Raw genomic sequence first — 12,155 nt, forward strand, 5'->3', positions numbered from 1 at the left:
GTAAGAAAGCAAAGGAAGCTGTTTTTACAAAATCTGAATGAAGGCAGGAGAAATGAGAAGCTCAAGTGGGAACAGGGGAGTCATATATATATATATATATATATATATATATATATATATATATATATATATATATATATATATATATATATATATATATATATTCTTTTAATTCTTATTCTTATTTTTATTTTCATGTCTATTTAAGTGTAATTTATGACAGTATGTTTGCACTGAAGCACCGCAGCAATTTCCTAATGTTGTAAACCTGCTCAACATTTGGCAATAAAACCCTTTCTGATTCTGATTCTGAATCCTACATATATACATAGGATTCGAGGTTGTCCACACTTCATACCAGTTGGTGGCAGTAATGCACCGTTTCGGAGGGTGTAAAATACCGCCAACAAGAAGAAGAAGCTCGACAGTTGCTACAGCTGTTGTGTCGACCTTGGTTCGTTCAGAATGGCAGGGAAGGCGTGGAGGTCAGCGGTATGTGCGTTGAAACTTATGGAAATGTGTCATAGTTGCACTAGATCAATTTTGTTTCAGTTCATCAGCGAACACTTATTGTCTGTCCCGCTGACAGCATACCAGAGGCAGAACATCCACTGCTAACTACTTAGCTGACCGCTAACGCACAGGCTATATGCCCGTAGTTGCTATAGCAACTCGACACGTTTAGCTAGCAGCTATTTAGCCAAGTGTATGTTCTCGTGTAATGCAATGTAGAAGCAATTTATGGCTTCGTTGCTCTAGTTGAACATGTTTTTATTAAGGTTGCGTTATGGAAACACATGTCTATCATCTACAGATTCTTAATCTACTAACAAAGTTGGGTTTATCGATCAATGGCAAGGATAAACTCAAACCACAGGAAGTAAGTTAAGTGTACCTAACTTTAAATACTGTATATCCTTGCTGCACTGGAAAAAGAGCTCGCAGGCAGTTACTCTCGCTTCTGATGTGACCACATCTGGAATAGAGACTCTGTTTTGTAATCTTTTCAAAGTCAGGGTTGCCTTCGGCTGTTTGTCTGTCTGCCTGTCTTCCTGTCTCTCTGCCTGCTCACATAGGAGCTTCATGCAGTTGCATTGTTTTACATATTTAGATCACACTGACAATGTAATCGTTTGCAAAGCCAATACAAACTTGCCAAACAGCTATACCAGTCAAAAATGTTTTACTGTTAAACACAGCAGTGCACAAATTTGGTCATCATCATTACTCAAGACATCTGTTCAGTTCACCTCACACTATACACAGACATGTTTTCAGTGCTTTTTCTTATTTCCATAAATAAACAGCAGAATAGTGTTGGGAGGAAAAAAATCAATTTGTGTTTTGTGTTTTTCTCAGTTGTCACAGGTAGTTGGGGCTTTGAAGAATGAGACTCCACAATCCAGGACTTTCATCCGTGGGGTATTTATTTTTCCTTGTAAAACTACAGACTTTTTTGTGTGAAGGTTTTTTCTGTAACTTCGAGGTTATATTAAATTTGAACTACCTCATCAGTGTGCAATAAAACTTGTGTTTGTCCTGCCTCACAGATTCAGACTGTCACTTTAATCCCCGGTGATGGGATTGGTCCAGAGATCTCCAATGCTGTCATGAAGATATTTGAAGCAGCTAAAGTTAGTACTGAAAAACAGTTTAAAAAAAAGAAAATCATTAACATGCATATTTATTTTTCAGATTTTATCAGAGAATAATATAATGCTTGAGCACTGATACCACATAAATCATATAACAATAGAAATATGATTAGTATAATTGTAGATAACAAAGGTTCTGGGAAAAAAGAATGAATTGAATGTCCTTTTGATATAGGCACCTATTCGGTGGGAAGAGAGAAATGTTACAGCCATTCGGGGACCTGGTGGAAAGTGGATGATACCTCCAGATGCCAAAGAATCAATGGACAAGAACAAAATTGGCCTGAAAGGTAACCTGATTGATTTATCTATATGGGGGTTTTTTTGTTTTGTTTTTTTAAGGCAAAGTTAAACAGTAGGACAGTTCTAGGTAATGGTGTGTATATTGGGAATATGTACTAATCTCTTTATTCCAGGAACTTCACTCTCATGTGTTCCCACATCAGCAGCTTGGAAATTAAATTTTATTAGGGGCATTAATTAATTTGGCATGCTTAAGAGAGAAAAACTTCCAAACCAATCACCAGGTTTTTAGATATATTCTTTTGGTTTGACATGAAATATTTTTGAATTCTTTAACAATCTAAAGGCCCTTTGAAGACACCAATAGCTGCTGGCCATCCCTCCATGAACCTGTTGTTGAGGAAAACCTTCGACCTCTATGCTAATGTGCGGCCCTGCGTGTCCATTGAGGGCTACCAGACCCCCTACACTGATGTGAACCTGGTCACAATCAGGGAGAACACCGAGGGAGAATACAGTGGAATTGAACATGTTGTAAGACCTTTATTAACATTACCTTTTGACAAGCTTTCTTGTAATTTCTTTAAACAGTTTTCAGGAATAGTTCTCTAGGCTTCTGGAAGAACATTCAAACCTTTTCTTTGGATGTTGGTTGAGCTGATCCTACACTGCTTCAGAAATGTTGCGGTCCAGGCTCTGAAGAGGCCAGTCCATGACCAATAGTGTTCCACTGTTTGTTTTTTCCTACCCAGTATACATTTACTGCATTGGCGGTGTGTTAGAGTAGATTTTTCCCATATCGTATCATTTGCAATCATACCGGTATAAAACTTTTACATCAAATAAAAATGTTATATCATGATATCATTGCTAAAGCAGTGACACTTGCATAACATCCCTGGTGTGGGCATCTGCAAGACACGCTTGGGCACATTAGAGAAAGAGTCAATCTCGGCCTCTGGTTATAATTTACTGCAGAAAAAAACAGAGCTTCTTAAAAAAAGAAAACATTTCTGAAAATTGTTTCCACTAATGTTGGAAGCAACAAACACATTTCACCACTTGAGTACAACTTGAATACAAATGAGGAAAAGGTAAGTTTTGCAAGCCAAAAGTAAACAAATGTCTCAACTGAACATTGCTTGCTAGTTACACTCCATATGATAGAAAGAGAAATGACTGAAATTACCTCTTAATAGGCCACAGTTATGATGCCAATCCAAACATGGGGAAAAAGGCCTTAAGCAAGTGGTTAAAAAACTCGAGCCCAGCTACATCACCCCAGGTAGAAAATATTGTTCAGTTTTATTATTTGACAGTATTGTGCAGCTACTCATGAGTTACAAGGTTTAGTTACTGCTACATTAGTTGTTGTTAAACTAAAGGGTTAAGCAGTTATTTATACTTTACATTTCCTGGGAAAACACTCCATGGGTTACTTTTGTGCTCATATTTAACTTGTCTCAGGGTCACAGGTGGGCTGGAGGCCATCCCGGCTGTCATAGGCCAAGATGTGATATGTACTCTGGATGGGTCCCAAGTGTGTCACAGGGCAAACACAAAGAAACAGACAACCATTCGCAATCAAATTCATTCCCAAGGGCAATTTAGAATCACCACTTACCCTAACTTCACTAATTTCATGTGTGGGCTCTTTCTGGGTACTCCTGCTTCTTAACAAAGTTTAAAGACAACAAAACACCCCTCTGAAAATGGTCGGGGACAAAGACTGAACATTGGCTGCTTTTTCACACATTTTCAGTCCAAAGATACACTTTGAAAGAAAACTCAAAGAACTACTGGTCAAGACCACTTTAAACATCTAAAGTAAAATATAAATTACCTAGCAGGGACCACATCTTCATTTAGGTTTGACAGCATTTCTTTAAGATAACAGCAGATGGCATAAGCGTGAATTGAGACTGGGGAAGGCCTCAGAAGGGATTGGCGGTGGGTCTCAGGCCACTAATGAGAGGTGAATTAATTTTGAAACAGGCAGGATAGGGCACGAAAACAATAACAAACAGCTTGCAATGCAGGAGGTTTATATATGAGGTGTGGTCCCACTCCTGAAATTTGGATAAATTATCTCCAAGTAATGAGGGGTGGCATTTGCACAGCACTGTAGTCGTGTTCACTCTTCATTCTTTTTATTTCAGATTGTTGATGGTGTTGTACAGAGTATTAAGCTCATCACCGAACAAGCCAGCAAACGCATTGCAGAGTACGCTTTTGAATATGCAAGAAACAATCAGAGAGCCAGTGTTACAGCTGTTCATAAGGCGAATATCATGTAAGTATATTTTAGCACAAGTTAAGTCATTTGTCATTGTGAAGCTGCTTGAAACTACATTTTTGCTTCTCTTTTTTTCATTTAGGCGCATGTCAGATGGACTTTTCCTACGAAAATGTAGAGAGGCCGCTGAAAAGTACAAAGATGTGAAATTCACTGAGATGTACTTGGATACCGTGTGCCTTAATGTATGTCCCAATAGCTTTGTGGTAAATTAGTCCGAATATGTTTTAGATGGCTATAAAAGAATGCTTGCTGTATTTTTCTTTTAATGTCCTTATTCATCCAAACTTATAGATGGTGCAGGATCCCACACAGTTTGATGTACTAGTGATGCCAAATTTGTATGGAGATATCTTAAGGTACACAACTGTCACCAGTAAATCTTTTATGTTAAAATACTCATAAGAACAAGGCAAATTATGAGTCTTTTCTTTTGCACTTTATCAATCAAAGACGACATTTTTCAACTGTGGCTCACTAGGAAAAAGGGAGGTAACAGAATGAACAGGAGAGTGCTGAGGAGGTGGATCCTGACTGTTCTAAATGAAGAAAAAAGTGTAATTAAATCCTATGTTTTCATACCAAAAATACAGTAGTAGTAGTAGCACCTCTAAACCTAGTGTCTCTAACAAAAAACTAACACCTAACTGGTCCTTACAGAGGCAGTATGGTAAATGTAGTAAACCCTATTCTTGTAGCCAACACCAAACAAAACAGTAAGGAGTTACTCGAAGTCACAGCCTGGTTGAATGAAAATTGGATATCCCTTTAAACAGCTGTGATGATTCGTGATGCAGCTTGGTGGTGCATAAGATCAGACACTTGTCCAGCCTGTATCAACAGTGGTTAGGTGGAGCAAGAGCAATCCATGGAGGTACTCATTGTGAACAAGAATACCCCTGCACACACTAGTTAGCATACAAAACAGAGAGCTGAAACACACATGGGCGACAGCAAAATTGTCTGGAGTTGTAAAAAAGCAACAAAAATATTGACACAATATTAAAAATGTGATTGCTCATTCATGTTATGAATTTATGTTAAATCCAGTATATGTTTTATGAAATCTAAAGGTAACCCAATGTGTTTACCATTACAGTGATCTTTGTGCCGGATTAATTGGAGGTCTTGGAGTGACTCCTAGTGGAAACATTGGTGCAAATGGTGTGGCCATATTTGAGTCGGTATGGGGTCATTTTTGTAAAGTTGCAGATACATGATCAACATACAAGTTGCACAGAAAATCCACAGTCTATTTGTGTTTGTTGTTCTTTAAAAATATCAACTTTTTCTGTAAAATCAGGTTCATGGAACTGCTCCAGATATAGCAGGAAAAGACTTGGCTAACCCCACCGCCCTGCTGCTCAGTGCAGTCATGATGCTGCGGCACATGGGTCTTCATGGGCATGCCAAGAAGATTGAAAGTGCCTGTTTTGACACAATTCGAGACAGAAAGGTAATTACTTCTTTTCTGGAGAATTGCAGTTTGGGTTATATGGTGTACACCTGTTTTCTAATTTATAATGCTTATGTTATTCATCTTCAAGGTTCTGACCAAAGACCTGGGAGGGAACTCAAAGTGCTCAGAATTCACAGAAGCAATATGTCAGAGAATGAAGGATATGGACTAAAAGGACATTAGTGAGATATGTTTGTTAATTGTTAGGGTTTTGCCCACTTGACCATATCATGCTGTATCCGCACATTTCAACCAAAAAAGAAAAAACTACTCAGGAGTTTGAGATCCTGAATGTTTAATTTTTCTCTCTGCACAATCCAAACAACTGTGTTAACAGTGGTTTGTGTATATGGAATATGCATATGTGATTTTCCTGTGTATCAGTGGTGAATATTATCTATTTATTGGTGAAATGTGTTTAATGTATTTGACAATAGTATTTGAAGACACAGCCACAAATTCCACTTGACAAACAAATCATATGCTAAGAAGTCAAACTCTGCTTCACATTTAGTTGCTTAGATAATCCATCTGTAAACACATTAGAGATTTTTTTCACTAAATGTTTTTTGAAAACTTACTGTTTGCTTATGTAATTATTGTAAAATTGGTATTACACTGACATGAGAAATGCCATAATTTTTATTCAGTGTTATTCAAATGACTCTGATAGCTGTTATAACTGATTTCTGGGTAGAAGCATGTCTTTCTCATCAATGTTATAAAGCACTTCCACCAATTTTCCTGTCAGGCAAGATGATTGGTATCATTTTAAAGAAGTCAAAATCAGTGTTGGTAAGGTAAAAGTTGCATTAAAATGGTGTAACTTTAAACTTATTAAATAAAATATCCTTTAAACACTATGTGTGGTTCTCTTTTTTTCATTCTGCAGAATAGATACAATAGTTTTGAGCCACCCCTCATTTCTTTATAGTATGCAGTGAAAATGGAAAATCAATTATTTTTTGAAATGTGCAAACTTACAAGAAAATACAGGATATAAGGCAAAAACAGTTTGTACAGTTCAAATTGGTATGGCCACAACTTTCTTAAGCAAGTGTTCTTGTAATTTATTTAAATAGTCTTCAGGAATATTTCTCCAGGCTTCTTGAAGGATATCTCAAATCTCTTCAGATTTGATCTCTTTGTTTTATTCTGTGTCAAGATGATCCCACACTGCTTCAAGAACGGTTAGGACCAGACCCTTGGGAGGCCAAACCCAACTGAAAAGTGTATTTTGTTTTTGTTTCTGTCTAGGAATGCTTTTACTACTTTGGATCATTGTCATGCTGAAAAATGAAGCCATTGTCAAATACTTTCCAGATGCTCTTGGATTATGAATCAGACTCCAATAGTACACTTCTGCATTCATATTTCCATCCATTTTGGAAAGATCCTCCAACACCAATGGCTGAAATGCAGCCCCAAAACATGACAGAGCCTCTATCGTGTTTTTCAGATGGCTGCAGACACTCACTGTTGCACCTCTCTCCTGACCTTCATTGTACATAGTGATGATTTGAACCACAAGTGTCAAATTTGGATTCATCATACCTTAACACCTGTAATCACAATTTTTCAGCGCAGTTCTTGTATAATCTGACCACTCAAGAACACTTCAAAAAATGACAAGAAAGTCTGACTCATTGGAACCAAAATAAAAAGAAATGAGGGTTGGCTCAAGACTTTTGTGCTGTACTGTAATTACATTTTATGCATGTTCACAGGGGATGAGATGAAGGAAAATGACACATGATTTCATACTAACAGTTACACAGTAGAAAGTGACTTTATCCTTGATAAAGGCTCTCTATAACTTTGTGGTACATCTCTAAGACAACTGGACGGCGAAGCTTCATTGTAGGACCTGGAACAAGAAAATAGTAAATCATTTATAGATTCTCTGCAATGTGCAACTGATTCGATACAACTTGCACCTGTATTGTGTTACATGGTCTTGATATTATGGTATACCAGCATAAACCTTTATTGTATAGTATTAATCTTTTTTTAACACTGTTCTGCTGAATTTACCCAGTTCTCCTCCAGAAACAGAGAAGTCCTTTCTCAGAATGGTCCATTTTTGTATGCGTTGGGCGTTTGAGGTGGCTGCAGAGTTGACTCTGTCAATCCCCTTTTGAATTGCCTGGTACACTTCTTTGTCTTTTCCACCGGTTATGTCAGACATTTTGCTTGCTTGGCTGCCCAGCTGTCTGCAAAACTCCACAGCTTCCATACTGAGTTCCTCTGTTGGCTCCATGGTTTCGGTATTGCTACAACACTGAAAAACGGGATAAATCCCAACATCATATACATAGAAATTATGACATTAGGGTTAAATTGATCATTGTCACACCTGTAAGTGAGAAAGACATTTAACAGTTCTCTTGTCACTATTCATGCTATGTTGCTGGAGAAATCAGAACAATTACAGCAGATTACCTTTAAGGTTAAAAGCATGGACAAAAACTTCTTTTTGTCTCCAATCAGCATGGCATTGCTGATGATGGGTAGCTCCTTCTTTACTGCTTCTTCTATGGGAACAGGTGGAACATTCTCTCCTCCAGCTGTGATGATCAACTCTAAATGCAAGGCGTAGACAACCTGACATTTCAGCTGTTTGTGACTCACTTCACAGAGAAAGAAGTCTTATTTCTGCCCAGAACACCATGCTCTTTCCACAGTGTGTGTCAGTGACCTAAAATGTCCAGTTACACTCTCACAATAGTTTTGTTTGATGGGATTATGCTACCTTTTATCCTTCCTGTGATGTACAAGAAACCCTCTTCATCAACCTTCCCCAAGTCCCCAGAATGCAGCCATCCATCTTCATCCAAAGCTTCTCTTGTTTTGTCTTCCATGTTGAGGAAACCCATGAAAATGTTGCGTCCCCAAAAGCAAATTTCTCCTGTCCCTTCACAGTCTACATTGGCCAATTTGTATCGACAGCCAGGCACCACTTTTCCACAGCTATAGGTCAAAAAAGGAGTTTTCTGTGTCTTAGACTTTATTACAATTCAAAACATAAGGACCACAAACACAAGTAATTTTTTACAATTCTTGATTTTGAAAAAAACATTATTATTATTTTTTTTTTTTTACCTCGGCAGTTTATAAGCTTTTGGACCTGACATGAAGTGAGGTCCTGTGCTCTCGCTCATGCCATAGGCTTCATACAAGCGGATGTTCAGACCCAGGAAAAACTGTACGGTTTCACTACTGATCGGTGCTGCTCCTGAAAAGAACTTCTGACAGCAAGACAGGCCCAGCTCATTCCGAAGCTTCTGCAGCACAAGGCTGTCAGCCACGTAAAAAAGGAACGGTTTTTCATCATCCCTAATAAAATTGCAAATGAAACTTTTGAATGAAATCATCTCTTCTGGGAAAATTCATCTATTTACACGTATATGCACATTTTATAAATAATTATTGAGAATCAAAACTCTACTCACTCATGCGTACACTTTTGATTTGTTTCCTGGCTGACTGACATTGCCCATGTAACCAGTTTCTTTTTCAAATATCCACACTGACTAATCTCCTGTTTTATCTTCTCCATCATTTTCTCCCATACCCGTGGGACACCCATGTGGGATGTTGGGCGAGCCTCCCGAAGTGTAGTTATCAAGCTTCCCTACAGAGCAAATGTGCAAAATGTGAAAAAAAATGAAGGGGGGGGGGGGGGGGGGGGGGAGACACCATTGTGGGTGTGGGAATTCAGTCTGCACAATACTGCATTTTTACAATATCTTATTCAAATGATTACCTCCACAATTACTAAAATGTTTATTTTTATCTGAGCCATGAAAGTGCACCTATTTTCATGTTAAACATCTTGTAGTACTGAATGCTGTCGAAATGCATATTCTTGTGACACATGTTAGAATCACATGATCAAATATTTTTAACTACTTACCTTTAAGGCATCTGGCTGTGCAAAGTATACCAGCTCACCCCAGTGGATGCCTGTCCAGAGATCATAGATCTGAGCAGCAATGTGGCTGAGAGGCAGGTAACTCACTAGTGACTCCTGTTTCGTGTCGGCTGGCTGCATTTCTCCAGCCCTGCTGGCATGAATGGCCGTCCATGTGATCTGTAAATTCATTCAGTGCAGAAAATTGTTTGTTTTACCTCAAACAACAACACATTTCTGAGGTATTTCTACGTTTTTGCATTTGATCTTCTTCGCTTTCAAGTAGCTTGTCATAGTTACAATAATAAGATTTGTTAATAGACACATTAGGCATACAAGCACACATTGATAGCCACATGAAAGCTTACATTGTCATGACTGAGCATGACTCCTTTCGGCTTGCCTGTGGTGCCAGAAGTGTAGATCAGGACACAGCACTGGTTAGCTCTCTGACTGCTGATAATGTCATCCAATTGTTTTTCAGAAACATCCAGACCCAGCTCCATGAACTCCTCCCACTACCCAAAAGCAGAAATATACCATTTGGAACACAGGCTCAACAGTCATAGTGGTCTGTATCATTTTATGTGCTGTCCTGAGGACTTACAGAGTAGAGATTTGAGATCTTCTGCTGAACCTGTCCACTGTACTGCACTATGGCTTTTAAATTGGGTAGTCTGTCACATATCTGTAATAGCAAGGGAGAAGATGTTTTCGCTGTGGAATCAAACCCACTGCATGTGCATATCATTGTATAGTACCTGCAATATCTTCTCCAGTTGCTTCTGATTTTCTACCACAATAATGTTGGCTTTAGAGTCACTAGCCACATAATGGCACGCGTCCGGTGAGTTTGTGGCATAAATTCCTGTCATTATTCCTCTGTTACAGATGTAGGAGAAACAAAGAAGTTATTGAATGTCTCACTGCAACAGGAGAAATACACCTATATGGTATTTATGTGCAGTGATTGGCTGAGTTTGATTAGTGCTTAATCCAGGTCCAGTTGTTGATGTGTAATGTGCGCTTCTCACCCTGCCATGATTGCACCGACTGCAGAGAAGAACCATTCTGCTGAATTGAATCCTAGTATTCCCACTCCATGGAATCGCTCTAAACCCAGCTGCACACATTAACAAAGTTTTGGACTTTTCTTTGTAAAAGTCTGATCATTGACAGTGTAGTCTAGCACGTACCTAAAATGTAATTAGTTCTTTTGTTTAATATACCTTTAGAAAGCTCTTGGCTGTTCTCCGGCACAACTGGTAATACTCTAGGAAAGTTATCTTTTCCCATTTGTTGTTCTTCTTGCTGGCAAGTGCATGCTTGTTTCCATATTTTTCAACTGAGGATTTAAACAACTGGTGAACTGTGTTGGGTTCCTCTGTACATCCTTCTTCTATTCTCAGCTTGACTGAACCTCTAGCATCAGTGGTCCAAAGAGAATGGGCTGGAGCAAGAGGTGTGCTGGAAAATGCCTGACTTACATCTACTTGTCCTGCGATAAGAAAAAAAATCATATCTGAAATGCAAATGCAATCACTGGGCACTAAAAGTCTTCTTATTCAGTGCTCATAACTCACCTATAAAGGTGAGCTCTTCACTATCTGTCTGCGTGTGTTCCGTAGTCTTCTGAGCTGGCAACATCACACTGAAACACACAGAGGAAACACGGGCTTCAAGCACACTCGCACGCACTCCACCTCAAATTCTGGCAGGGGTTTCATTTTAGCTTTGTTGATCCAACACAATGCCGGGGCTTTGCCACAGGAAAAGCCCCTTGCTTTGTTTGTCAAAAAAAAACAACAACTGTCTGCTCCCACTCGTCAATATTGTTGTCATGGTAGATGGGGAGGAGCCATTGCAAATCAATATAAAGACTGATCCAAACATTGATCACATTTCTCTCCCAATTGAGATGACAATGTATTCAAAGGACAAAAATAATCAAAATCAATTCAAATTAACACATCTGGATGATTCTGGAAAAGCACATCCTTGATCACCATAATAAAAACACACATGAGTAAAATCTTTTTGAGGAATTGGGACTTGTGGACTCAGTGCCAAGGTTGGGTGCAAAACTATATTATAATATGAGGAACATTCATTCAATAACTCTGGCAGAAGTGACTAAGTAGTTAAACCATCACCACATTTATGCACTGTGCATGCATGCTGGTGAAAGTATTAGAAGCTATCTTACAGTTAAACTGTTAGAAAAAAGGTGAAGGCAGGTGAAAGAAACCAAAAAACAGTTCATCTTAAGTTGCTTACCTATCCTCAAGTTGATGATCGACCTTCTTTTCCATTCTGAACTTGCTCAAAAATGCTGCTTTCAAAACTTGGACGAACGTGATTTATGGGAATATACTGGATTAAGAAAACAAAAAAACACCAAACAAACTTGCAGTTCAGCAAGCCTTCCCAAGTCGCTAAAGGTTGTGAAACAAACAGGAAAGACCATGTGGGTAGTGCATTGGAATCAGTTGCTCAAGAACATGTCCTGAATTCAAATCACCTTCGCTTTTCACATGTAAAACAGCCTTTCCCAATTCACACAATGACACGTTCAAAACTTAATCACAC

General features: G+C 38.6%; 2 protein-coding genes across 3 annotated transcripts; one reads left to right on the forward strand and one right to left on the reverse strand.

Moving 5' to 3' along the window:
• The first annotated feature begins 400 nt into the window (after positions 1-400).
• On the forward strand, positions 401-6,516 carry idh3a (isocitrate dehydrogenase (NAD(+)) 3 catalytic subunit alpha). Of its 2 annotated transcripts, XM_080875934.1 has the most exons (12): positions 424-492; positions 815-880; positions 1,360-1,422; positions 1,551-1,634; positions 1,831-1,945; positions 2,245-2,432; positions 4,058-4,191; positions 4,277-4,379; positions 4,489-4,553; positions 5,294-5,378; positions 5,498-5,650; positions 5,742-6,516. In XM_080875934.1, exons 1-12 carry the CDS (start codon positions 466-468, stop codon positions 5,823-5,825), a joined length of 1,167 nt encoding a protein of 388 aa, XP_080732060.1. In that variant the 5' UTR covers positions 424-465; the 3' UTR covers positions 5,826-6,516. The 2 variants fall into 2 exon arrangements, with proteins under 2 accessions (XP_080732061.1, XP_080732060.1); XM_080875935.1 differs by lacking the exon at positions 815-880 and having other exon boundaries at positions 401-492.
• Positions 6,517-7,336: 820 nt separating this feature from the next.
• acsbg1 (acyl-CoA synthetase bubblegum family member 1) lies at positions 7,337-11,972 on the reverse strand. Its single transcript, XM_080874579.1, has 14 exons — positions 11,844-11,972; positions 11,150-11,217; positions 10,796-11,064; positions 10,601-10,689; positions 10,328-10,448; positions 10,174-10,254; positions 9,935-10,084; positions 9,570-9,746; positions 9,106-9,287; positions 8,756-8,989; positions 8,406-8,623; positions 8,096-8,235; positions 7,688-7,934; positions 7,337-7,520 (listed from the first exon to the last, which is right to left on the reverse strand). Exons 1-14 carry the CDS (start codon positions 11,876-11,878, stop codon positions 7,444-7,446), a joined length of 2,088 nt encoding a protein of 695 aa, XP_080730705.1. The 5' UTR covers positions 11,879-11,972; the 3' UTR covers positions 7,337-7,443.
• Positions 11,973-12,155: the final 183 nt, after the last annotated feature.

Source organism: Rhamphochromis sp. 'chilingali' (assembly GCF_963969265.1).
Source record: "Rhamphochromis sp. 'chilingali' genome assembly, chromosome: 2".
Classification (NCBI taxonomy): domain Eukaryota; kingdom Metazoa; phylum Chordata; class Actinopteri; order Cichliformes; family Cichlidae; genus Rhamphochromis; species Rhamphochromis sp. 'chilingali'.

Coding starts and splice junctions, on each gene's coding strand:
- acsbg1 (XM_080874579.1), bottom strand. CDS start 11,878: ATGGAAAAGAAGGTCGATCATCAACTTGAGGATAG. Junction 10,085..10,173: donor AGATCTCAAATCTCTACTCT/GTAAGTCCTCAG, acceptor GCTTTTGGGTAG/TGGGAGGAGTTCATGGAGCT. Junction 9,747..9,934: donor TCATGCTCAGTCATGACAAT/GTAAGCTTTCAT, acceptor ATGAATTTACAG/ATCACATGGACGGCCATTCA.
- idh3a (XM_080875934.1), top strand. CDS start 466: ATGGCAGGGAAGGCGTGGAGGTCAGCG. Junction 4,192..4,276: donor GTTCATAAGGCGAATATCAT/GTAAGTATATTT, acceptor TTTTTCATTTAG/GCGCATGTCAGATGGACTTT. Junction 4,380..4,488: donor TGGATACCGTGTGCCTTAAT/GTATGTCCCAAT, acceptor CCAAACTTATAG/ATGGTGCAGGATCCCACACA.